The 26,714-nt window shown below is 56.5% G+C and overlaps 1 protein-coding gene across 2 annotated transcripts in view; it reads left to right on the top strand.

Moving 5' to 3' along the window:
- Nucleotides 1-1,834: 1,834 nt before the first annotated feature.
- AP2A2 (adaptor related protein complex 2 subunit alpha 2) overlaps nucleotides 1,835-26,714 on the top strand; it is a 47,730-nt gene continuing 22,850 nt past the window's right edge. Inside the window, exons 1-3 of one of the 2 annotated variants that reach the window (XM_081154579.1) lie at nucleotides 1,835-2,047; nucleotides 19,756-19,824; nucleotides 25,253-25,395. In XM_081154579.1, the coding sequence (XP_081010705.1) occupies nucleotides 1,981-2,047; nucleotides 19,756-19,824; nucleotides 25,253-25,395 (279 nt within the window). In that variant the 5' untranslated portion in view covers nucleotides 1,835-1,980. The remainder of the gene's footprint in view (nucleotides 2,048-19,755; nucleotides 19,825-25,252; nucleotides 25,396-26,714) is intronic. The other variant, XM_081154578.1, reaches the window with a different exon arrangement.

The following is a 26,714-nucleotide window of genomic DNA, read 5'->3' as shown; positions in this document are numbered from 1 at the left end:
CACAGTCCATGGCCTGTATGTGCTCGGTCCCCAGAGATTGGCCTTCCCCAAGCATGTCATTCCTGGTGACCACAGGTAGCCACTGGGTGCCAAGGACTGCCACCTCCCTGCCCCTGAATAGGCATGGGTGCTCAGGGCCTCCAGCCATGCCTGGACCAGGCTGCCAATCCCAATTTTCTGGAAGGGTTACTGTCTGAAACCCATTTCAGAGGTTGTGGGAAGGAAGCTGGGTCACTCACAGACCCCACAGGAGGAGGCCTGAGCGGTCTCAGGTCTTGATAGGAGCTGAGACACATCCAGCTAACGCCGCAGGACGCTCCTGGGCCCCTTGGCTATGCTGCAGGCTCTGGGGTCCCCGGCTTTCCTTTCCTCCTTCATGCAATTGTTGGGCATGCATCTGTGGGGGCCCCACCTCCCAGTGGAAAGAGATTTTGGCTCCACCCCTGCCCTTGGGAACCTGTGCTGTGACTACAAATGGCCAAAATGTAGCCGATGTCCAGTTTATACAATTTAAGAAATGGAACTCTTTCCAAGCACTGCACAGTGCCGAAGGTGGCCTGTGCCTCGCTGAGCAGTGTCTGTGGTCTGGGAGGGCCTCCTGGACTGAGGCCCGCAGCTGCATGGTAATAAGTGGTCTGAAGGGCTTCCTTATGGCCACCTGTGTGTCTCCTCAGGCCCTGAGACCCCCGACACACACACACACACACACTTCCCAGGAGGCTTGGGAAGCACAGAGTCACCACTGAGAGGAGGTGGATGCCTCCCCAGCCCTAGCCCCTCCTCCGAGGAGCCCTCCACCTCAGGCTGGGCAGGCACTCTGTCCATGCTCCTTGTGGGCCCCTGGCTGCTGGGGGTGGGTGGGGGTCTGTGTGTTGAATACTCTGGCCTGGCCTCCTACTATGGGTTTGCAGGGCCTGGGGCCTTCCCCTCCTCCAGGAAGCCCTCCACTGGCCAGGCTCTTTGGAAGGGGGTGGAATTGCTGTGATATAAGGAGTGGGTCTCCACAGATTCCGGTTTCCCCCAGGGGTCCTGGAGGGCCAGAGTCTGGGTGGGGTGCCTGGTCTGTGGAAGGGGCCTGCCCCTTCCTCCTCCTGACCGGGGTCCACCCAGGCCTGACCTCTCACCGGGAACTGAGGAAGTGAACCAGGGCGGAGGTCTCCCTGGTGGGCTTGGGCCACTTCCAGGTGTGGGGCCCAGATAAGTCCTGATGAGGAGGGAGCTTCCTCTTCAAAGTCATCCGGCTTCACAAAGGAGGGCTCAGCAGGGCCACCTGCTCTCCACACAGACTCCCCGGTGTCCATGCGGGCCAAGGCCCCTGCAGTGCGTCAGGACCTTGGGCCCCTGCACAGCTGGGGAGATGGACATGCACCAGGACCTGGGGCATCTGCACAGCTGGGGAGACGGTCGTGCACCAGGACCTCGGGCCCCTGCACAGCTGGGGGGACGGACATGCACCAGGACCTTGGGCCCCTGCACAGCTGGGGAGATGGACATGCACCAGGACCTCGGGCATCTGCACAGCTGGGGGGACGGACATGCACCGGGACCTCGGGCCCCTGCACGCATGCCGACCCTCCAGGCGGGCAGCAAGCGGCCGCAGAACCCGGGCTGGGCAGGGGCACAGGGCCAGGGCTGGGCAGGCGCCCCCCCTCCCCCGCAGCAGCGCAACGGGGAGTCCGGGAACCGAACCCGGGGCTCGCGGAGCGGCCGGGCCCGCGGCGTCGGCCGGCAGAGGGCGCCCCCGCGCCGACCGGGCGCGCCGGCCCTCGACGTGCTCGCCCCCGCGCCGCGTGCCCGTGACGTGCGCGTGCGCGCCGAGCGTGCGTGCGTGCGCGCGGCGGCGGCGCCCTGAGAGCGGCGCTGGGCGCCTGAGGTGGCTCGGCTGAGGCGGCTCCCGGGCGGCGCGCCCCGCTCCCCGCCGCGCCCGCGCCCCGCTGCTCCTCGGCCCCGCCGGCCCAGGCCGCGCCCCGGGGCCCGAAGATGCCGGCCGTGTCCAAGGGGGACGGGATGCGGGGCCTGGCCGTCTTCATCTCCGACATCCGCAACTGTGAGCGCCGCGCCGGGGACCCGGCCTGGGGGGTGCGCACCAGAGGGCGGCTCCTGGGTCCGGGGGCGGACGTGGAGGGGGGTCCGGGGTCTGCGGGTGCCGACGCAGAGGGGGGGCCCGGGATCTAGGGGTGCGGATCTAGAGGAGGGGGGTCCGGGGTCTGGGGGTGCCGACGTAGAGGAGGGGGGTCCGGGGTCTGCGGGTGCCGACGCAGAGGGGGGGTCCGGGATCTAGGGGTGCGGATGTAGAGGAGGGGGGTCCGGGGTCTGGGGATGCCGACGTAGAGGGGGGGGTCCGGGGGTGCGGACGTAGAGGAGGGGGGTCTGGGGGTGCCGACGTAGAGGAGGGGGTCCGGGGGTGCGGACGTAGAGGGGGGGGTCCGGGGGTGCGGACGTAGAGGAGGGGGTCCGGGGTCTGGGGGTGCCGACGTAGAGGAGGGCTGTCCGGGGTCTGGGGGTGCCGACGTAGAGGAGGGGGTTCTGGGGTCTGGGGGTGCGGATGTAGAGGAGGGGGGTCCGGGGAGCGCAGGTGCGGGGTCCGGGGTGCAGACCCGGAGGGTGGGGTCCGGGGGGCGCAGGTCTGGGGCTGGGGTTCGGGGGTGTCGACCTAGGGGGCGGGGTCCGGGGCGCCAGGGGCAGGGTTGGGGGCTGGGGCGGGGGTGCGGGTTGGGGAGCTGGGTGGGGACCCGCAGCGGGGCGGGGGTGGGGCTGCGGCCCCTCCGGGGCTCCCGCGAAGGCGCCCCCGCAGGACGTCGCCCCGAGCGGCTCGCTCTGTCCGCTGGGGCGCAGGACACCCCGCCTCCCCCCCTCCCCCGTGGGCGCGGAGCGGCGGGACCAGCCCTGCGACCCCTCGGGCTCCCGGCTCAGGGCCCCGACTGAGGTGCCTCCCTTCCCGGGGTCCCCGCGGACCCCCTGGGGTGGGGCGAGGCCGCCCTGGGGAGCCTGCCCTGCCCGCCGCCGGCCTGGGAGCCGGCCCCTCGGGGCAGAAAAGCCACAGCCACGGGTGGGCGGCGGGGAGCCCGGGGGCCTGAGACCGTGTGGGTGCCCTTAGGGGCCCCTCTCACTTAACAGAAGCACACAGGCCTTTCTGCCCCGGCGGGCCCCGCGCCCCACGTCTAAGGTGGGCTTGTTCCACCTCACACCTCCCGGGACCCAGACTGTGGGCGCTCAGACCCGGCCCCCTGTCCTGCCCCGGGCCTGGGAGACACCCTGCCTGCTTTTGCGGGGGGCAGTCTGCACCCTCCCTTTCTCTTTCCGGGGGAACCGGGTTCCCAAGACAGCAGCAGTCTACTCCCAGGCATCTTGTGAAGCTCAGTGTGCCTGTGCCTCTCCTTTGGGGGACCCCCAGAGGCGCAGCAGCCGTCAGGGAGCTGTGACGGCCGTCCTCATGTTGGAAGAAAGTAGCGTGGGGCAGGGCCTGCAGGTGGAAACCCACTCGCTCCCACGCTCACCGGCCACAGGCCCCCGCTCTGCAGGGGTCTGCCTTTGTCTAGAGGGTGCCTGCACCTCGTGGGGATGCCCCGGTGCTCGTTGGCTGACTCAGATGGACCAGACTTTCTCCACCGCTCTGCTGTGGACAGATGGGCCCATCCTTGGCGGTGTCCTGGGGGTAGCAGCATCCCTGCCTCTACACCAGATGCCTCCCCAAGTGCTCAGGGCAGCGTCGCCCTGGTGGAGAGCCACTGGTGTAGACCAGTGAGGAAGACATGTAAGAAGGGGCGCCTAGTCCCTCGAGGGGGCCAGGGCTGTGTCCCTGAGAAGCTCCTGTCTGATGGTGCTGTCCGGTCACCCTCTGGTCACTCACAGCACTGTGCTGCTCCCTCAGAGCAGTGACGGTCAGCTTCTGGTGCTGGGCCCCACCCACGGAGCTCCACAGGTGGGGACCACGGCTGTCTCGCGCATCACTCCTCCCCTGCTCACACGGCGTCTGGCAGGAGACGCGTGCTGAGTAGGTGAACGGACAGTGAGCCAGGGAAGGTTTCACCGAGGAGATGACTCTAAGGGGCAGGCGGAGGGCCAAGATGTGCAGGGGCAGCAGGGGATTCGCGTCTAAACAAGTATGGGCCGGTGGCCCGGGGTGGGATTGGAAAGCGAACCTCTGTCAGAGCTGGTCTGAGCTTGACCCCTGTGTGGCGGGGAGAGGGTCCCTGCCTCCCATCCCCCTGCCCAGCTCTGATTCGGTGCTTACTGTGTTCCTGGGAGGGGGACCAGAGTGGCCAGGCTCTGGAGAGGGCGCCCAGTTGGCAGCAAGGGGCAGGGCTCCGACTGCCTCTCACCAGCTCCCTGACCCGCAGCTACTGGCCACTGAGCCTCAGTTTCCTCAGCGGACAAAGGGGGTGGGTGCTGAACTAAGGCCTGTTTCAGCTCTAAAATCTCAACTCCCTCTGTCTTTCTGAACTGGTTTCTAAACCTTCCCGTTGGCAGACCTTTCAGAGCCACCCTCCCGTTGTGGTCTGCTTCTGTCCAGCTGGCTGGGGGCAGCACACCTCCCAGCATGGGCAGCGGTGACTGGGCCCTGGATTTTGTGGCACAGGGAGCGGACCAATTCAGTGCCTCCACATTAACTGTGAGCTCAGTGTGTGGGAATTAGTGACCCGTTTCTCTTTTCAAATTGGCATTAAAAAACTCTGCTCCTGTTATTTAATCCCCATTTTTAAGTAATTCTTTTTTAAATATGTTTTTGATTTTAGAGAGAAAGGAAAGAAGAGGGAGAGAGAGAGAAACATTGATGATAGTGAAATATTGATCGGGTGCCTCCTGCACATCACCTCCTGGGGATCTAGCCCGCAATCCAGGCATGTGCCCTGACTAGGAATGGAACTGGTGACCTCTTGGTTCATGGGTTGACGCTCAACCACTGAGCCAGACCGGCCGGGCAATAATTCTTTATTTTGAGACAAATATAGATTCATAGGATGTTGCACAGAAACAGGGAGATCCCTTCGTTCAGCCTCCTCTAGGGTAGATGTCTCACATAACAGGACAGTTTCAACACCAGGACACTGACACTGGTACAATCCCCCCGGGCATATCCACACTTTACCAGTGTTACTGCACTGATGTGTGCTTGTGCATGTGTGAGTGTGTAGGTCCACACGCTTTATCACGTGTAGCTTCGTGTAACCCCCACCCCATCAAAGCCACCTGTGCTCCCCTGTGTAGCCAGACCTCCCCCCAGCCACCCACCTGTTCTCCATCCCTGCATCCCATCCCAAGGGTCTGTGTGAGTGGGTTGTGTAGTGTAGGTCCTGTTGAGACGGGCTTTTCTCACGCAGCACCGTGCCCTTGAGGGCCATCCTGGCTGTGCACTGATTGGCATTCTACTCAGGCAGCCTCAGAGAAAATGAAAGAACTGCTGAAGGTGGGGAGTAATAGTTATTTGCTGTTTATTCATTATTTTGGAACTGTTGTTTGCTTTTACCCGTGGGACATACCAGTGAAGGAGAGCCATATACAGTTGACCCTTGAACAGCGCAGGGGTTAGGGGCGCCCACTCCCGTGCAGCTGAAAATCTGCGTATAACTTTTGATTCCCCAGAAACTTAACTACAACTGCCCCTCATTATCCGAGGGGGATTGGTTCCAGGACCCGTGGATACCAAAATCTGCGGATGCTCAGGTGTCTTATGTAAAACGGTGTAGGTCAGTGTGTAGTTCGCCCTCCACATCCGTGGATTCCCAGCTTTGGATATGGAACCCAGGAGCACAAGAGCCGACCGTATACGTATTGAAAAAAGCCCGTGAAAACGTGGACCTGCGCAGCTCAGCCCGTGTTGTTTGGGGGCAGCGGTGTAATTTAATTAATACGTATCTTTATGCGCTGCCACTGCCACATCCATGCCAGGATATTGTTGAAGATACAGAACACCACCAGAAATGTTGCCAGACCCAGAACCGCCTGCAGAATCATCCAGCCTGCAGTGACGGGGGAGGTGTGATGGGTCTTTATTTTCGTGAGACCAGTCACAGTGCCAGTGGGCAGGAAATTGCCATTTATTCCCTGGGGCTGGGCTGCGCAGACGCATCCACGCTTGGAGGCCTTTTACTTAATCCCTCTAGGCATTCACGCAGATGAAGGGAAACAAGTGGAGAGATGCAATTAGCCATTTCGCAAAAACCTGAATTTCCCAGTCCTCTGGGAAAGCCTATGATTTCTCTGCAGGCGCCCTGATGAACTGGTGGAGGGATCCTCAGTGCTCTGCTCCTCGCACTCCTCACAAAACGCGGTCCTTTTCTCGTTTGTCAGCCCTGTTGGAATTTGGCAACTCTTTGCATTGTATTTTAGCATGACTAAAGTTTAAAAAATGTTATTTGTCCATAAAATCCACTTTTTGTGAGTCAGAAATTGGACATGGAGAAACCGAACAAAAATTTAAATTCAGCGTAAACTTCCTTGTACAAATTAAAGTCGGTACTTGATTTTCCTGAGTAGTCATAAAGATCAGAATCAGAGTTTGTCAGCCTGCTGTGTAACTTTTGAAGTTAAAAAAAAAAAAGGCTCATTTTAGTCTCGACAGTACAGTTTAAAAACGCTGACTTTTTGAAAAAGAATGCTCCTCTGGCATATTTTCTTTTGCACTCTCATGCATAATCTGTGTTTCTTAGAAACTGATTAAGGAAGTCTGTGACGGAGGGTGAGGGCGGGACAGGCCACCAGGCAGGGAAGGAAGGAAGGGTTTGGTCCAGGTTGATTTTTTCTGCCAAGGCTGGTAGTTGCCCCTTCTAGGAGCTGTCCATGTGTCCCTCTGGCTCCTCTGGAGGGAGAAGCACCCTTTAGTGACAAGTTGACATGTCCTGGGGATAAGTGTATTCTCATGCCGGATCCCTAGGATTGCTTTTCTTTTCTCTTTTTTAAAAATATGTTTTTATTGATTTCAGAAAGAGGAAGGGAGAGGGAGAGACAGAGAAACACCGATGAGAAACATCAGTCGGCTGCCTCCTGCATGCCCTCTACTGGGGACTGAGCCCGAAACCTGGCCATGTGCCCTGATTGGGAATCCAACCAGTGACCTTCTGGTGCAGGGGACCCTGGTCAACCACTGAGCCACACACTGGCCAGGCCAGAATTGCTTTTCTTTCCTCTTACAATGATTGTCACTCTGGGTTTGGGGCAGCAGTAAGTGTCAAGATTTTGTAGTCCCAGAGTTTTTGGAAAGACTGTCTCTGTGAAATTCAGTGACATTTCCTTGGCTTTGAAAATATTGGATAGAGTCAGATCAGAGGGGAGGATTCGAGGGGCTTGCACCAACGCAGTGGGAGCTTACTCTGGTGTAAGCTCCTGGGTGGGATGGGCTCTGAGCTCCTCGAGATCTTACTTGATCGTTTCTGCAGGTTCTTGGGATGAGGCCGTTCTCCCGTAGCTCAGATTTCAAATCTTAGAAGGCTGGCACTAAACATCGTTTTTTTGTGAGCCTCAGGTCAACTTGTTTGGCCAACATGCTGACCCTGCGCTGCCCTGCAGCTCTGGTGGCCTCCCTGCTGTGGGGATGTTCCGGAGGGTGTTCTTTCTTCCAGGACGCGCTGTGGGGTTAACCATGATTGCCATGCACTGCACGCCCTCCCAGAGTCTGAGCGGGCCTGAGTTCTGGGACAGATGGGACTTAGGTTTTGGACCCAGATGCACCTGGGCCTGTTATGTGACCTACTGTGTGGGGTTCAGAGAAAGGGTGCCTAAGAAGCCCAGACATGTGCACTCACCTTGATGGAGCACCTCTTGTACTCGGGACTTCCGAATACACACAGGGACTAAGGACATCAGGTGGCTGCTGTGGGCTCTGGCCCCGAGGGGCTTTCTGACTGGGAGGTGGGCAGGTCCTAGAGGGAGGGCAGAGGGAGTGAGAGAGGCAGTTCCAAGTCAGACCTTGGGGTGCTTCCTGTCTGCCTCTGGTCTTGTTGCACGTTCTGTCCCTCCCCCCCATCCAGTGCATACGGCCCTTGGTGTATTGGGCCGATGCTCCAACCAACTGAGCGGGGGGCCAGGGCCTTGCTGCCCTTAGATCTGCAGCACCCAGCCCCACAGAAGACGCAGTAGGTGAAGCCATGACAGCTTCCTCAAACTCAGTCACTTCCTTCTGTCCATTGGCTGCTTCAGACTTCAGTGGCCCCATTATGGAACTGCCATTCCAGTTGTCCTTGGTTTGAGCAGCACCTCCAGCCTCCCAGGCACCGAGAGCGTGGGCTGGGGGGGGAGGGGGGGCGGCTCATGGAGATCGTCTGAGGGCCCTTTGGTGCCCAGCTGTGCGGTTGCCGAGGCCGGGCCTTTCTGAGGTTGTGGTCCATGGGGTGGGTCTGGGTCCCTGTGTGGGTGCAGGGGATGGATCCACGCTTCTGCTGGTGCTCACGTGAGTCTCATGTGCATTTCTGCAGGTCGGAGCTAAGGCTGTTCTTAGTGAGTAGACCAGAGAACACAGTCGTTCACATTATGCTCTTAACGTTTGCTGTAGTTTTGGTACAACCCAGGAGCGCCCAGTGTTTGGAAGGTGTATGTCAGAGCTTACGTTTGCTGTCCTGGTGTGTGCTCAGTTGTAGCAGACAGTTTCTGACAGGCGTGCAGCTCGTTTGTTTGAGGGGTCTGTCGGGTGCCTGCTGTGTGCCTGGTTATTCCTGGCTCTGGAGGGTCAGTGGTTGACCAGATGGACAAGATCCCTGTGCTTTCAGAGCTGAGTTCTTGTGAGAACATACACAGTAAGTGAGAGGAACTGCACTCGCCCTTCTGCTGTGCAGAAGATAAAGTAGGGAGGAGGGTGGGGAGGGCCCCCGGCTTCACAGAAGGGGTCAGGTGAGGTAGCCTGGGGAAAGTATATTTTGGGAAGCTTGGGGAGGCGTGGCAGTGGCCCTGGGAGCATCAGGAGAAGGTTCAGCAGGTGGAGGTGCAGGCCCTCCGGAGGCAGAGTGAGCGGGGCTGTGGGCGTGGAGGGCTCCTTGCACATTTTCAGCTCAGGAGTGGCTGTTCTGGCTTCCGTATTGACAGCAAACAGCAGGCCACGGCTTGGCACAGAGGGTCTGTTAAGCTGCTTGTCCTATTGAGCCCTGGAAGACGCTGCTGCTTGGATCCCGTGGAGATGGTGTGGAGCTGTCCACTCTGTGCTTTGTTCCCGGATGACCAAGGTGCTGCTCTGGGTCTCAGGCTCCCGTTTTCTCCAGACGGGTCTGCTGCCGTGCTCGTCTGTCTGTCTGTCTGCAGGCCAGGGGGCTCTTCCTCTGACTGCTGTTGACATCTTTCCTTGTAACTGGCATCCGTTTTATTTATTATGCTTCTTGTAACTTTCTTCAGGTTTCTTGTGCATGGGGTTTGACTTTTTGAGATCAGTGGGTTTATAGTTTTCATCGAATTTGAAACTTTTTCAGATATTTTTCTGTCCCTCCCCACCACTGGGGCTCCAATGGCAGCCTGTGCGGTGCCCACACCCACAGCTGCCTGAGGCTCTGCGTGTTTCATGTTGGACAGCTGCTGGCTGTGTCTGCAGTGTCCCGTCTCCTTTTAACCCCTCTATGCATTTTTCACCTTAGACCGTGTGTTTCTCATCCCTTGAACTTCTTCTGTTGTCTGTGTCCTAACAGGCTCCTTGTCTCCTCTGCCTTCATGAGGCTGTGGGATATAGTCACAGTGACTGCTCATCAGTGCCGTTCCCTTCTGACTCTTATCCGTGTCATTTTTGGGCCTGTGTCTATTGATTTATTACTCACTGTGGGTTGTATTTTCCTGTTTCTTCATGTACCTGGTAATTTTTTACTGGGTGCCGGATGCTGTGAATTTTACCTCGTCAGAGAGAGAGATGGAAACATCAATGCTGAGAGTCATTGATCGGCTGCCTCCTGCATGCCCCTGACTGGGGATCGAGGAGCCCACAACCCGGGCATGTGCCCTGACCGGGAATCGAACCACGATCTCCTGGATCCTAGGTCGAGGCTCAGCCGCTGAGCCACGCCAGCCAGGCAGACCTGAATATTTTTGTATTTGTTTAAACATTCCTGAGCGTCTTTCTGGGATGAAACAGTTTGATCCTAATGAGGAGGGACCAGACCAGCCTTCAGTCAGGGCTCATTTGACCCCATTCTTGAGGGCAGCGCTCATCCTCAGAACTCTGTTTCACACCTTGTGGTAGGAGGCTTCCCTTTGGGTTTGGTTTTCTCTCTGCTCCTTTCTGGTTCAGCCCTTCCCACTGTGCGTGTGGGCAGGTTGTGGCCCACACAGATGCCAGTCCCTCCGCACCTTCCTGGCGTTCTGCCCCCCAGCAGCAGGCCCCACTCCCCACTCTGCCCTGTACATTCTGCCTCCTGGGCCTGTCTTCTCGCTTCAGGGAGACCTTGGGATGTTGAGGTGCCCTCTTTGGGTCATAAGGCTCACCTTGTTTCTCTCCTGTCTGTCAGTGACCACTGTCTTCCATGGTCAGTTGTCCAGTGTCAGAAAACCACTGTTTCACTTAGTGTGTCCAGGTTTGTCATTGCCTGAGATGGGAGGGTGAGTCCTGCGGGCAGGGAGCCATGACGGGCCTTCCGAGGAGAGTCTGGGCTGGAGAGAGAACATGGGCATTGTTAGTAGCTGGTGTGTAAATCCCGGAGTTGGGGTCACCGTGGGTGGGAGTGCAGGCCACTACAAAATGATCTCACCTCCACAGGTTTCCTGTGTGTGGGCAGGTATGCTCCGAGCATGGGCCTTCATGTACCTGTCAGATCTGCATGGGGATACTTGACATTAGTATTGTGACTCTGCTCTTTACAAGCCAACTGCCCAACACCAGAGAGCTGGTCTATTTGCTGCAGTGGCCACAGAGCGCCACACCCTCTGTCCTCAGCAGTAGCGGCTCCTTTCTTTCCTCTTTACAGCAAAATTCAGAGTTGAGACTCAGTTTCCCAATCAATCATGCTCCCTTAACCCACTGCGTCAGGCTTCCCCTCTCAGTCCTCTCCCCGCACACCCGGCTCTGCAGGGCCCTGCCTGCAGTCTCACCAGCTGTTTGCAGAGCTGGGTCCCCCTGGAGACTGGGGTGCAGCTGCTCCCGCTCAGTCCTGCTCCCTGCCTCAGCCTCAGCTCCCAGGGCAGCCTCAGCTCCTAGGGCCGCCTGCTTACATTCCTCCTTAGGCTCCAGAGGCTCCTTCAGTGAATCCCTTTCAAGATTTGGATTTCTGACTTGTCACCGCATCCCCTGTTTCCGGGCAGAGCCTTATCTGAGGTAAAGGGCTCATCTGATTAGCCCGGGCCCACCTATGGGACCAGGGTGACGCCTCTGTTTTAGTCACATCTGCAGGGTTCCTTTAGCCCTGGCAGGTGACTCATAGGATCCTCGTGTTAAGATGAATTCATTTGTTCAACAAATTTACCGAGCGCTTATTTTACCAAGTGAGCAGAACAAATAAAAACACCCTCCTGCGTCTTACATTCTAGGGAGGTAAGTAAAGTAAATAAGTATAACATAGCCTGGCTGGTGTGGCTCTGTGGTTGAGCATCGCCCCATGAACCAGGAGGTCACGGTTTGATTCTTGCTCAGGGCATGTGCCTGGGTTGTGGGCTCGATGCCCAGGCGTGCAGGAGGCAGCCGATCAATGACTCCGTCATTGATGTTTCTAGTTTCTATCTCTCTCTCCCTCCCCCTCTCCCTCTCCCTCCCCCTTCCTCTCTCTGAAATCAATAAAAACATATTTAAAAAGTATAACCTAGAGGACCTTACAAACTACACTAAGGGGAAAATAGAGCGGGAAAATAAGTTGCAGTTAGATGGCGTAGTTGGGCTCAGGTGTGCTGAGCCCGAGCATGCTGGCCAGTGGATGGGGAACCCAGTGTGGCTGGAGCAGGAGTTGGGGGAGAGTCTGGGATCTCAGAGCTGGGTGGAGGGGGAGAGGCAGGTGGCAGGAGCTTGTAGGGCTTTCCTCCCTCGGCTGTGGAGCCAGTGGAGGGTGAGCAGAAGGGACTTACCTCCTGGAAGGGTTCCTCTGACGGCTGTGTGGAGGGGAGGGGAGGGGAGGGGAGGCAAGAGGCCACTCAGGAGGCTCTGAACCAGGTGAGAAAGGTGAGGACTCCTGGGGGTGGGGGAGTAGAGCATGTGTGCAGGTTGATGGGGGAGAAGGGCCAGGGAAGACGTGGAGTGGCAGAGAGGCAGAGGGCAGATGGAGGTGCTGGAGGAGGGAGCAGCTCCCCGGCTGCCAGTGAGGGGCGAGGTGCTGGGGGTGCAGGAGAAGCAGGGGGAGAGCTGGTGGGCCTCCCTGGGCTCCCTGTGTGAGGCAGCTCAGCACTTGGGCGTGTGGCTTCAGCAGGTACCTTCGCCATCTAGGCTCCGTCCAGGCTCAGGAGAAGGGTCAGGGCTTGGTTATGTGCTGGGATTGATGATGGCTGAGGGGGATAAGGACAGGAAGGGGGAGACAGTGGGTTGTAGGTCCTGGGAGCAGTGGGTGTTCAGTTTGCCTACCTGGTGGGGCAAGCTGAGAGGTGGGGGCTGGTGGGATGCCTGCACTGGAGCATGGGGAGGGTGACTGTTGGAGGGATGGCTGTGGTAGGGACCACATCACCAGAGAGCCCAGGTCAGGCCCTGGGTGGTGGTCGGGTGGGGTGGGGGGGTGGTCATGTCCTGGAATATTTACCACGAACAGTGGTGATCCTAGCCGGGTGGGAGGGGGTGCTGTAGTAGTAACTGGGCAGGTCTTCCCAGTTGCATGCATTTATTGTTCTAGTCTTGTCCCTAATTAAGTGTTTGAAAAATTTATAGTCAAGAATGTAGTTTAAGTAGTTGATTGTAAAACACATGACCCCTCTTCATCCATTCCTAAACCTCAGAGTCAGTTATTTTAATTTTATAGACATTTCCTCTCATATTTACTTTAAAAATGGGGTTACTGCCCAGCCAGCATGGCTCAGTGGTTTGAGTGTCGACCTAGGATCCAGGAGATCGGGGTTCGATTCCCGGTCAGGGCACATGCCCAGGTTGTGGGCTCGATCCCTAGTCGGGGGCCTGCAAGAGGCAGCGGATCAATGACTCTCATCATTGATGTTTCTCTCTCTCTCTCCCTTCCTCTCTCTGAGATCAATAAAAATGTATTAAAAAAATATAAAAAATTGGATTACTTACTACTCTAAGTCACATGTGCGCACAGCGTGCGGGTGTTTTCCCTGTTAGTCATTATTTAGCGACCTCTTGCTGGGGAGGTGAGGACGTGACTTGCCTGAGCGCTCCTCCTCCCCGTCTCTGGTACGTCGCAGCGTTCAGTCTCACTTATGTGCAGCATCTAATTCATGTCTGAAAACATTCCTCTTAGCCCAGAAGAAGGCTCAACTTCTAATTTCTTTGGAGTTAGCTATTGCTTTGGCTTTATTACTTTTGACGCACCTGTTGCTCTTCAGTCCCAGCTTTGGGATGTGACTGAGAGCCACTCTGGGGGGGGACAGCACAGCAGCCTCAGTCCCCGCCCCGTTGAGAGGGCCCCTCCCGGGGTGGGCCGGGCTTGGATTTCCTGCCAGCACCCAAGGGTCTGGCCTCTGGCTGGACCTGTTCTTTGCAGATAGAGTGTCTGTGCTCTGGGCCTGTGCTCGTTTGCTCTTGGTTTGGGGGTGCACATCTTCTGTGCAGCTGAGAAAGACTGTGTAGGAGGTAACATTGTTTGAGATTTTGCATTTTTGGAAAAAAAAATGTATTTTTTACTTCACACTTAATTGAGAACCTGGCTTGGGTAGAAGTCTCGGCTGGAAGCAGTGCTTCCACCGTTCTGAGGAGCCTGGCTCTGCCTTTAGTACCCAGTGGTCTGAGGTGTTAGGATGCTGTGCCCAGGTGTGGCGGTGGGTGGGGCGCCCGTCCTCACTCTGGAAACTTGTGGCCTTCATGTTTGGGGAGATATTTTTTTTTTGGTTATTTAAAAAATTAAAAAAAAATCCTCGCCCGAGGATATTTTTTCCATTGCTTTTCAGAGAGAGTGTGGGGGGGAGACATTGATGTGAAAGACACATCGATTGGTTGCCCCCCACACGTGCCCCGACCGAGGTTGGGGATCAAGCCTGCAACCAAAATATGTGCCTTTGGCGGAAATGGAACCCGGGACCCTTCAGTCTGCAGGCAGCGGCCAGGGCTGTTCCTGTTTTTTTGATAATTTCCTTTCACCTTCTCTTTTTCAGTAACCAGATAATAGTTGAAACCGGGTCTCTTGCCTTATGTTTTCTTAACTTTTCGTCCCTCATTTTCCATTTCTTTGTGCTGTTTTATTTCCTGAGGCACTCAACTTGGCCCTCTGGCCCTGGTTTTGGATTTGGATTTCTGCTCTCACTTTTATAATTTGGGGCTTTTTTACTGTCTGAGTGCCCCTTCTTTGGCGGGATCTGGTCCTTAGAGCTGTTTTCCCTCTTATTTATGTGAGAATACTTGCTGTTTCCGAGTTGCCTTCTCTGCACAGCCTCTGTGCTTGAATTCCTTTTCTGTAGGTGTGTTTTGGTCTCTGGCTCATGCTGTGGGCCCTTCTGGATGCCTGATGGTATATCCAGTAACACATGCCAGCCTTGGTCAGTGTGGGCAGGGCTGGCGGAAGCCTCACTGCCTGGTGACAGAGAGGGTCTCTTGCACTGGGGGGGCAGACCCATCAGCTATCTTTCCAGCCTTCCTGAGTGGCCCTCCAGTCTCTCCTGACTCCCAGGTAGATGGTGTTGTACCCCTGCTGCTGCTGTTCTGGAGCAGGTGTCTCACCATCGGTGAGCCCTCCACGCAGTGTGCTTTCCGCAGTGCGCTGCCTCACCCAGCACCCAGTGTTCCTGCTGGGATCAGGGCGAGGTACCTGGCTGCAGGGTCTGTGGTGGGGCCTGCTCCTCCTTTCATGGACTTCCAGCCCGTGCTCCTGACTTGCACCTGCTCAGGCACCAGCACATTCAGTTCCTGAGCCTTTCATTTCTCTGCCGAGGAGGTTTGCTTTTCACTGATCCCCTTCCGCCCTCCTGCAGGCAGCTGGGTCCCCGTTGCTCTCTTAGGCTGAGACAGTTATCACAGGGCCATCTCTGTCCAGTGTCCAAAGTTGTGATGCAGCCTTCTCCTGTTAATACGTTTGTGACTAACATTATATATTACACGCCTGCATGGCCACATGGCCATTATTTATACTTTGGATTAATCACTGGTTGGGGAAGAGTAACTTGTAGTACTTCTACTTTTTAACTTTTAAGTGAATTAACAGTTCCTTCTATTATTGAACCTGGTTTGGACAGGTAGCTCTCACTGGAGAGCTTCTGTGTTTCTTGAGGCATTTTAAAGAGAACCTGTGATTCTGTGGTGTTCTTTCCGGTTCTCACCTGAAGCGAGCAGCAGAGAGGGCCCTGTTTTCCACTGTGCAGTACGGGGTGTATTTTGCACTCCTGTTTCCACGGGTTTAGTGGGCAGTGCTCTGAAGCCCAGGAATCAAAGCACGGGAGGTGGGCGTCTGGTAGGGTTTCTCTCCGGATGCCTCTGGTTGGTGGGCAGTTCTCTCTGGTAATGGAACATGCAAATGAAACTTCTCCATGGTTAAGCCAGTATCGATTAACCATTATTGTTGGTAGTGAGTCAACCCAGACAGTTACTTTAAACTCTCAACTCCAACCTTTAAAAATAGAAATGTCTTTTAGAACATCCTTCATCATGGATGGGGGCGAAGGGTGTTCATAGGAGGCCTCCCTGAAGGAGTGCCACGGGAGCTGGGTCCTGCGGCTCTCCGGGACCTGCCTTCTGAGGGGGATATTTGGGGTGGTGAAGAGCAGGTTCTGCCGCAGGACGGGGGGACCAGTGCAGTTGGAGCATAGAGGTTGGGGGGGTGTAGCGGGAATGAAGTCAGGTTGCTGGGCTCTGGGTGCTCAGGGCTGGCAGCGAGCCTTTGTTTCTCTGAGTGGCAGATAGGATGCTGCTGGGGAAACTGAGTGAGTGACAGGCTGAGTATATCCAAAAGGCTGCTGGCTTCTGTGGGGAATAGGCTGGAGGAGGCCCGAGTGGAAGGGCAAGTTGTTAGTCTAGATGAGAGATGTGGTGGTGTGGAGGCGGTGGGAACGCAGCATTCACTAGGAGAACGGGTGGAGGGTGAGGCTCCCGTCCTGACAGGTGGGTGAGGGGCGCACGCTGGCTCTTAGGAAGCTGTGTGGTGGAGAGGGGGCATCACCTGCGCTGGTGGAGAGGCCAGTGTTCAGTCGGTGTCAGGTGTCTCCGGCTCCACCGCTTCAGGTGGAGGATGTTTGGACAGAGGGAACAGCAAGTACAAAGGCCTTCCTGGGGGAAGATAACCAGTATATGGAGGAAGCAGCAGGAGCCCAGGTGGCTGCTGCTGAGCGAGCCAAGAGGAAGGCGGTAGGAGGTTAGGTCAGAGGGGAAGGGAGACAGGAGGGTTGGGCCCTGTGTAGAGCATTGTAAAGGCTGCATACTAAATGCTGAGGATCATGAGACGTGGCCCCTGTCCTCACAGTAGCTTGGGCTCTCATACTGCAGAGTGGTAAGTGGTGCAAGAGGAACAGTGAAAATGGTGACCAGCTTAGGAGAGGGTGGGAGGCCTGATAATACGGGGAATGCTCAGGTCAGGTCTTGCCCAGCTGGCAGGTGCAGGGGGTGACCCAGGGAAGAGGACACCGTGTATCACACTGCAGAGAGGCACGAGGGTCGGCAGGACCGCTCTCAGAGCTGTGGGTGGTGGGGGTGGCAGGAGAAGGTGAGGCAGAACCAGATCACGGGGGCCCTTCGCCGTAGGATGTGGACCATAGACACTTTATTTTTTTAAATATATCTTTATTGATTTCAGAGAGAGGAAAGGAAAGGGAGAGAGACAGAAACATCAATGATGAGGGAGTCATTGATCAAGCCAACAACCCGGGCATGTGCCCTGACCGGTGATCAAACCCCAATCGCCTGGATCCCAGGTCGATGCTCAACCATTGAGCCACGCCCGGCCGGGCAACCATAGACACTTTAAACGGGAGAGCTACACTATGCAATTTGTTTTTTATTAGTAGATTAGGCATTTTGAATGCAGAGCGTGGGTTTTAGAGCAGGCTCAGAGGCAGGAAATCCGGTAGGGAGAGATTGATCGCTCTGGTCTGGTGGAGCTGGCAAGGGTCCAAATCAAGGCAGGGGGTAGAAAGGCGAGGGTGGATTTTGGAGGTTCAGGAATCAGGATTGACAGGAGGCATGGAGGTCAAGCTCTCTTTACTCACAGTGGCTCTGACTCTATAGCAGAAATGCCTTCAGGCAGAGTAGCGACATGAGGACCTCCATACGTTCACCCTCCATAAAAGCAAATTGAAACCACAGTGAGACCCCACTTCATAGCCACCTGGGTGGCTGTGATGAAATGACGGTAGTAACAGGTGCTGGCAAAGTGGTGAAGCCGGACATGCCCTCTTTCCTGGTGGTGATGGAGAGTGGTCCTGCCCGTGGGGACAGCTTGTCACCCACAGAACATGAGGCACAGAGTGACCGTGGGCCCAGCAGGTCTGCTCGTAGGTGTCACACAAGCTGGTACATGAACATCCGTAGCAGCATTATTCATAATAGCCAAAGAGCAGAAACAGCCCCAAATCCATCCAGTGGTGACGGGTAACAACGTGTGATGTGTCCACATAATGTGATGCCATTCAGCAGTAGGAGGGATGGCGACTGATTCTTGCTGCCCTGAAACAGCGAGTGGGTGGAGCCCATTGGCAGAGACCATGTCAATCTATTTCTGTGAAGGGTTCAGGGGAGGCCATTGTGAGGAGGGAGGGGCTGCCAAGCGACTGCTGATGGGGCCGGGTCTTTCTGGGGCGAGGAGCATTGTGCGGAACTGGGTCATGGTGGTGGGTGCGCAGCTCTGAATACACCAGGGCCAGTGAGTCATGTGCTTTATATTGTGAATCGTGTGATGTGAGTTATTTCCCAGCAAAGCCGATGAAAGCGCCCCGGTGGGTGTCGTCAGAGTCCAGGTGGCTTTACCTTCTGTGCATGCTGACCTCTATCCTCTGAGACCTGTTGTCCCAGTTGAGAGGAGTCTGCCCTGAGGCCCCTTCCTCTAGCACTTTAACAAGGAGGAAAGGGAGTGGCCCTGACAATGCTCAGCACCACCTGTGGCCACACTGCTTTGCTTCGTGCATGCTTGTCATGCTTGTCGCTCATTCTGGTGCCCTCATGGCCACCAATGGAGAAGCTGAGGTGGGAGGTGCCACCGATGGCCCAGGGCCAGTGCAGCTTGTGAGACCTGGACTGGCAGCTGTGTCCGGGCCTGACTTCAGAGTTTGCTCTGCTGACCACTGTGCTGACCAACTTTAGTATAATTTTAGCAGTGATATCTCCCTTCAGAAATAGGCTTTTTGGTCAGTTTTGGGCTTTTGACTTAACTCAGTGAACTCACTTTGTACACAGACTAGAAATCTTTATTTAGACCAAATTTTACTGTAAATTTCAGTTACTATCTAAACATTTGGGTGATAGCCTCCTGTACTCTCTGCTTCCCGGTCAGGGGCAAGTACCTGGGGTGCAGGTTTGAACCCGGCCCAAGCTGGGGCTCATGCAGGAGGTAGCCTATTGATGTGTCTCTCACATCGTTGTTTCTCTCTCTCCCCTCCTCCCCTCCCTCCTGCTCTCTCTAAAAAGCAATGGGAAAATATCCTCGGGTGGGGATAAATAAAGGCTGTCCGTTGGTTAGTTCAGCTCACCGCAAACCAGGAGAAGTGGTTGACCAGCACTCTATTCTGGAACACGGACGGGTGGGGTTCTGAAAGCCCTGGAGCTTGTGGCAGAGCCTGTGCCCAGGTGCCTGCTTCGCTGCTCTCTGGGCGCACGTGTGGCCTGTTTTGGGGCAGAGGTTGTGGAGGTTGAGGGCTAGTCCAGGTTACTCATTAGCCAGCAGAGCCCTAAGTCCATTGTGGGGATGCCTGTTATGGCTCCGTGTCTTCAGTGGCCAACAGACCTGCCACATTTGAGATAGAGAGGGCGTGGGGTGGGACAGAGGTCAGACTGCGAGCCTGGTGAGGCTTGTCGTGCATCAGCGACTCCTGCTGACACAACCCTGCTCAGGTTGGTTCCCGAGGTCAGCGTAGGGCAGTAAACCCCATCCCTCCCCAGAGCGAATTCTTTATCTGAAAAGATAAAATTTCTGCTAGAACTGCTCCCGCAGTGTGGGGTTGTGGGTGTGGCCCTCTGCCTGGGAGGAGTGCAGCTGGAGTGGGCCTGAGCTGCTGTCCCAGAAGCCCGCGGGCCCAGCGCAGGCTGCCCTCGCTGCATGGGATGGTGGCTTGGCGGTGCGCAGCAGGAAAGGCCCGTAACCCTGTGATTCGATGTGGATCTGTGTGGATTACTGGTCACCACCGCCATGCCTGACTTCCTTTAAGCCTCCCTTGGACTGGCGCCTGTGACCCAGTGTAGCACTTTGCTCCTTCGGAATTCCCCTGGGGCGTTTGTGGGTTTGACACTGGGAGGCAGCCTTGCTCCGCGGAATAAAATCAGAACAACCGTCCAGTTATGGGCAGTGCTTGTGGGCTTGTGCTCCTGATCCTCATGCTGGGGCTGCTGCTGTGGGAAGAAGGCTTCCAGGTGGCCGCCCAGTGAGAGGACGTACCCAAGGGGCCCAGGATCTGTCTGTGCCCCTGTGAGGAGCGCTCATGAAAGCACACGCAGACACAGCCGTGCACAGGCCTGGCCCCAGCCCCTGGCCCCCGGCCCCTGGGCACTCTCAGCCGTGGTTGGAGGCAGCCCCCCTGGTCCCTCAGGCCTGTGCCAGGGGGGCGTGCGGGATGGTGAGAGACGCTCTTTTCCAGGCAAGAGCAAGGAGGCGGAGGAGAAGCGGATCAACAAGGAGCTGGCCAACATCCGCTCCAAGTTCAGAGGTGAGCCCCCCCCCCTCCCCGGGGCCGCATGGAACCAGACCCCGGGCTCTTGGCCGTGAGCTCCTCAGGGAGGCGCCCGGGATGCCCATTGCATTGAACTTTTTAGTTTACATTTTCTCGTGAAGACTTTATTTTTAAAGAGGTTTTATGCTCACAGCAAAATCAAGAGGAAGGAACAGAGATGCCCATGTACGCCCGCCTCCCCCACGGCCTCCCACTGTGGGCGTCCCCGCCAGACGGTGACTTGTTACAGGCAGTGAGCCCGCATGACCTTTGTCACCCGGAGTCCACAGTCCACGTCAGGGCTCCTACTGCGGGTGTACATTCTGTGGGCTTGGGCAGACGTACAGTGAGTGTGTCCACCCTTGTAGCACCACTGCCCTGAAAGCCCCGTGTCCACCCTACCCCGGCAGCCATGGGTCTTTTCATGCCCCCACAGTTCTGCTTTTCCAGAGGGCCACTGCATTGGAACCACAGCACGTGGCCTTCTCCAGCAGTTTCTTCACCCAGGAATATGTAGTAAAGCTTCCTCCCTGCCTCTTTGTGACCCGACAGCACACCCCTCTTTATCACTGAGTAATATTCCACTGTCCGGATGGGCCACAGTTTATTTATTCACCCCCTGAAGGGCATCCAGGTTGCTTCTGAGTCTTAGTGATTATGAATAAAGCTGCTAGAAACATCCATGTACAGGTTTTTCTGGGCATGTTTTCAGCTCCTTCGGGTAAACACCCAGGAGCACAAGTGCTGGATCCTATGGTGAGAGTATGTTTGGTTTTCTGAGAAACCACCAAACTGCCTTGCAAGGCGACCGCACCCCCCATGTCCCCACCAGCAGTGAGTGAGGTTCCTGCGGCTCTGCATCCTCTGGGCACTGGGTGTCGTCAGCACCTGGATTCTGCCCATTCTGGTGGGTGCGCAGAGGTGTCTCGTTTTAATTTGCATGTCCCTGACACATGTCCCTGTGCAGCATCTTTGTGCTCACTGGCCACCTATGCATCTTCTCTGTGGGGGTCGATGGCTTTTACTGCTTCCTGAAGGGAGGGACTGTCACGTGGTGGAGAAGGTCCCTGCTCCGAGGCTTAGGAGCTGTGTCACCTTGTCAAGTCCCTTAACCCTCCTGTGCCTCATTTCTTAGCTGTACATTGGGGCATTGATGGTCTCTGGCGGGGTTGTCCATGAAGCAGACCCTGAGGTGGGATCCGAGGATGAGGTGCAGTAGGATCACTTGGGTCTGCCAGAGTCAGCACCAGCTGACAGGGCACCTTGGAGTGCAGACTAGCCTGTTGGAGGAGTCTGGCGTTGGGTGGGAAAGTGGGAACAGTGGGGCCCTTGACCATGCCATCATTTAGCTGTGGCTGAACAGCCCAGGAAGGCGGGCCCTGACAGCGGCCCCCTCAGCTCATCGCTGAAGGGAGATCAGTATCTGCATGGATTGTGTCTGCGTGTGGAGATGCATGTAGACTCCTGGATAGAATGTGAGTCCTGATACACATTAATCATGTTGTCGTTATGAAAAGTTCACATCCTACAGATGGTAACCCTTCCAGCTGTCTGTACTGATGCCCTGGGACAGCGCAATTGTGCTGTTCCCTCGTCAGGCCTGTCTAAACTGTGGCGCCCTGCATGCATAGGGAGAGGTTGCCTCCTGTCTCTTAACCCATTGGCATTAACTGAGCGTACACCCTGAACAGCAGCAAACATGAGAAAGCCCAGCCCTGTCTGCAGCATGTGCTCTGGGGACTTCCACCTCCTTACAGTAGACTAGAGGGTTTAGATCCGTGCCTCCCTACAAATGCCGTGCAGGTCACATGCAGGCAGGCAGTTCCAAATGTCCAGTACTCACGTTAAAGACGGGAAAGGAGGCGAATGGGGTGAATTTCCACACGTTTTATCTAACCCAGTGCACCTAAAATACCACTGCAGCGTGCAGCCAATGACAGAACATGAGGTTTCTCTTCACACCGAGGCTTCTGCACCTGGAGTGTGTTTGCACTTGAGCCTTCCCCAGCTCCCCCTGCAGCAGCCACATTCCAGGTGCTCGGGAGCCATGGGCTGAGGCCACTAAGTTGGACCCTGCAGACTTAGGCCAGCCTTTAACTGAAAGTGTGAAAAGGTCCTGAAAGCTTCATGGAGGAACAGGAACAGAGCTTCACTGGGCCTGGTCCGAGGGGAGGGCCGGGTGGCCCAGGAAGCACTGCCCTCGGCTGTTTGTGCCTTGAGAGTGTTCGCTGACCCCAGAGACAGCCAGGAAACAGAGCCGTGCTTCTGCCGACGCTGAGAGTCTCCAGGGTAGTTATCACCAGGTGACTTTGCCCTCCAGGGGCACCTGGCACAGTCTGGAGACATTTTGGTTGTGACATCTGGGACGGGAGGATGCTACTGCCATCTGGTGGGGGGAGGCCAGGGATGCTGCTGAACACCTTCCATGGCACAGGACAGTCCCCAGCATGAGCAGCCCTGGCTAGACGGGAAAAGTCAAAGCCCGGAGCCCACTCACAGTGGAGGCCCCTTCTACTGTCAGCTGAGACCCCAGAACCAGTGCGCTCGGGCAGCAGTGACCTGGAAGTGAGCCGCCCTGGCACCGGGCAGCCGGGCCTCAAACACCTGGATGCCCCACAGAACCTCGTCTTACACTTGGGTGACGGTGAGAGACACAGTCCCATCTGGGGGAGATGCTTTATCAGGGCTGCAGAGGGTTCCTGCAGAGAGTCTTCCGAGCATGATGCCCAGTGTGGAGTATGGACAGTCAGGCCCATGAACTCTGGACCGCATGACCAGGAGCAGCAGAGGCAGCAGAGCAGCCACTAGGACCCTGGAGCCCGAGCTCGGGCATGATGGAGAACAGGCTCCCTGCTTTTTTTTTTTAAGCCTCACCTGAGGATATTTTTTCCATTGCTTTTCAGAAAGAGTGGAAGGGAGAGACAGAGAGAGAGAGAAACATAGATGGGTTGCCTCCCACATGCACCCTGACCCAGGCCAGGGATGAAGCCTGCAACCGAGGTACGTGCCCTTGGCCAGAATCGAATCCAGGACCCTTCAGTCTGTGGGCCGACACTCTAACCACTGAGAAACACTGGCCATGCAAGGCTCCGTGCTTTAAAGCAATAATTGACAGACCTGAAAATCTCTGCGGACTCGGGAGGTGTAAACGATGCCAGCATATTGGAAATAAGGCCAAATGGAAACTGTAGAACTGAGACCCGCAGTAACCCCTACAAAGAACTCCATGGATGGTGTCCCCACAGACATAGCTGGAGAGAGACCCAGCGTTCAGAGAGGCAGGTGAGGAAGGCCTGTCCTGGCTCCGCCTCTGCTGTCCCTTCTCATGCCACCAGCCTGTGTTGTGGGCTCACCTTGTCCAGGTGCTGCCCTGCCCTGCCGTGTCCCGCTTCTGCAGCGGCCGCCGAGGAACAGGCCTCAGACAAGGGGACAGACCCGACACAGACGGTGCCTCTGTGGTTTGTTGCCAGCTGTCCCTCCTGCTCTTTGCTTTGATCCTCATGGCTGTCACTGTCATCGTCCCCGCTTACAGCTCAGGAAACCTCAACTCGACAATTAGAATTGCTGGAGTCAAAGCACAATTCCATCCTAATACTGAAACTAACATTTCAAGGACTGTCAGCCTGGCCCCTTTAGGAAAGACCTCCCCGTGGGCCGCAGGGACATTTATTGTGAAGAACATGGAGCAGCTCTAATAGGGGACAGTAATACAGGGCTGAGGGAGAAGCCTCAGCATAGACCAGGAGGCCTCTCCATGGGGCACAGGGATAGCTCAGCCTGCCGGAGAGCAGTGGAGGGGGCTGGTTTGGCCAGGCCAGGACACAGGCCGTGGGGGGCATGCGGAGCGTAGGGCCGGCCTCCTGTGGGCAGCCGAGTTGCTAGTGTGAACCGGAGCCCACCTGGGCACGGGGGTTGTGTTGAAAGGTCTGTGGGAAGGTTATGGCCAGGGTGGGGTTGAGGGGTCACTGTGGGACCACAGAGCCCCTGCCCTCATCCCCAGCTGCATGAGAGCTCCTTCCTCTGCTGTCTTTCCAGTGCTACCTAGCGGGACTGAAGGAGAGGAGCACAGGGGATTCTGCCCTGGGTCTGCGCATCCAGGGTGCTTTTGGAGCTGAGCAGTAGCACCCCGACCTGACCCCAACCCTGTGTCCTGATGATGAGTTTGCAGTTGGGAGTGGACTTGGGCTCCTGTAGAATGAAGAGCCAGGCCCAGTGGTGCCCTGTGGCAGCCTCCAGGATGCTGGGCTCCCGCACACTGCAGTCTGCGCCTCGCTCCTGAGGCGGGCAGGGTCGGGCAGGGGCAGGTGCTGGGAGTGTCTGGGGGGATGCTGGTGGAGGGAGTGCACACACTTTCTTGATGGAGATGGACCTGTGGGCTGTGTGGTGAGCAGAGCGTTTGTCCCCAGGCCTGTTTCTGGGAGCAGTGAACAAAGCCCCTGGTGTCTAAGAACAAGTGCGCAGTACCCAGGCAGGTTGTGTTCATGTCGCTCTCGAGCTCAGAGGTGACCCTGCCCCTTGGTCCATAGCCTTTGGGGAGGCTGCTGGACGCCAGGTTTGGGAGCGCTCATGGTTCAAACTTTCTGGGAAAGCCCTGGGGTCACTGTGGACCTGACACAAAAAGGGCAGCCTGCAGCCAGCACTTAGCCGACCAAGCCCAAGCTCTGTGGCCCCAGCCTCGCCCCAACACACATCCGGGCAGCGCATGGAGCCGCCCCGCAGGCCTCAGTGCCAAAGCTACCACTTCTCGACCAGCCAGAGGGAGGGCTGGGGCTGGGGCTGCACTGGGTACCACGGATGGAGAGGAAAGGCTTCCTAAGACCACCAGCTCTCCTGGTCATCACCTCTGCAGTCTACTTACAGTGGGCTCTCAGCAACATTTACACTTCCAAAGGGACACTAGAGCTTTTGGTATTCATGATGGCAATGCTGAGGGGACCTTTAAAGGGGCATTTTCTCTTCCTGCCAGCAACACAGGGTTGCCTCAGCCATGATATCTAGTGAGGATCAGTGGGCTGTGATTGGGTGGAGACATGGATCCCTTCTGGTCCTTCTGTGTGGTTTGTGGGGGTGATTGTCCTGAAGCTGGGACAAGATGGAAGACTAGGGAGACTTTGTTCATCTGCTTAAGTTTCTGAACTTATTTAGGATATTAATGTGCTGGTTTAAGGCAGAGCTGGCTTCAGGAGTCCTGGGGGATGGTGGCAGGTCAGAGACTGTCCCCGGTGGTGCCTGCCCAGGGTTGCCCAGTCCCTGAAGCCCACAGCTCCTGCTGCAATTCTCTGGTTCCTGCTTTTAGGGATCCAAACATTTGGATTCTGGTGCACACTTCCCAGTGCCCAGGTGCCAGGGCCACTGCCCGTGTTGCAGGCCTCTCCTCTGCTGCCTGCCTTGCTCCTCTTGTTGAGCTGTCGGCTTCTCCTCCTAGGCGACAAGGCTCTCGATGGCTACAGTAAAAAGAAGTATGTCTGCAAGTTGCTCTTCATCTTTCTCCTGGGCCATGATATTGACTTTGGGCACATGGAGGCTGTGAACCTGCTGAGCTCCAACAGATACACGGAGAAGCAGATCGTGAGTGGGGCTGGGGGCGGGTGTGGGCAGGATGGTATCGCAGAGGGGCTCCAGGTGCTGACACCTCTGACCAGCTTCGCTCACAGGCCCCAGGAGTTCCGTGGAAGGGTCTCTCTTTCCATCTGAGGGTCTTCTGATGAGGGGGCTGCTGCTTTACCTCCACTCAGTCTGCGAAGTTCCCATGGCTCAGACGGGGTGCTGCATGGGCAGCTTCCACATGACTGCCCCCGTGGGCCCGCTGCAGGGGGCAGTGAAGGGTATCTCTTTCCCACTGCGCAGCAGCCCCTTATTCAACTCTGAAACAGAGGCGGCTCCCAGCTCCCGCACCTTCCAGATGGCCTGGCTGCTTCTCAGAGTAACATTGTTTCTGTCTGTCTGTTCTAGTGCTACAAAGTAACATTTCCCTCTGTTTGTCCCAAGCCTTAACTTACAGAAAGTAAGAAATACCCTAGATGCCCCAGGAATTTTGTTAAGTATTGGTATTGACTCAACAAAAATTTATTGAGCTTTTGCCTTGGAGCAATCAGTGTGCTAGGGAGACCCTGGGGACACAGTGACCAAAAGCAGATGTGGGCCTAGTGGGGAGATGGCATCAGATAGCTCCACAAATAGAGAATTACAGCTCTGGCTGGAACCCAGTGAAGGTTTTCAGGAGGCCCTAGAACCCTGAGAGAGGGGTTTCCCTGGGGAGGGCACCCTGAGCTGAGACCAAAGGATGAGGAGCTGACTGGGGGATGAGAGTGGGTCGAGCAGGGAGCACTGGCCCAGGGACATGCCTGTTGGGTATGCAGAGCTGGGACGGTGGCAGCAACTCACAGCCTTCCTCCTGCATGGGGAGTGGGTGGACTTGGAGTGACACAGGCTGGAGTTTGGCCTGGGTGGAGAGGGGAAGCTGGGGGCACAGGAACAGATTCAAGAGAGGGGGAGACAGCAGTCAGCCGGGAGTCTGGAAATCTCCGTAGTGTTTTAGTTACAGTCCAGGCAGGCCCTTCCCTCCTGGTCAGGACAGCGGTGAGTCTGGGTGACTCACACGTCATGATGGAGAAGTGAGTGAGGCTAGGGAGAGGGTCAGGTGCCTGATTCCTGTGGGGACATCTGACTGCCTCTCAGGTTCATCCTGCAGGACTTCTGGCAGAATTGGAAGAAGAGCCTTAGCTTCTGTAACGGAAGTGGGTTCACCCTAATGCCCGTGAGTCCTTCCTAGAGTGACCTACAGCCCAGCAGGCCGGTAGTGATCGTGCTGGGGGCTGGCCATGTCTGTGTGGGTCTGCTGGGTGCCTTGGGGCCCACGTGGACCCAGGTGGTCCTGAGCTTTCTGC

This window comes from Miniopterus schreibersii, assembly GCF_964146895.1.
Source record: "Miniopterus schreibersii genome assembly, chromosome: 12".
Classification (NCBI taxonomy): Eukaryota; Metazoa; Chordata; class Mammalia; order Chiroptera; family Miniopteridae; genus Miniopterus; species Miniopterus schreibersii.
This window is presented reverse-complemented; position numbering and strand designations above follow the sequence as displayed.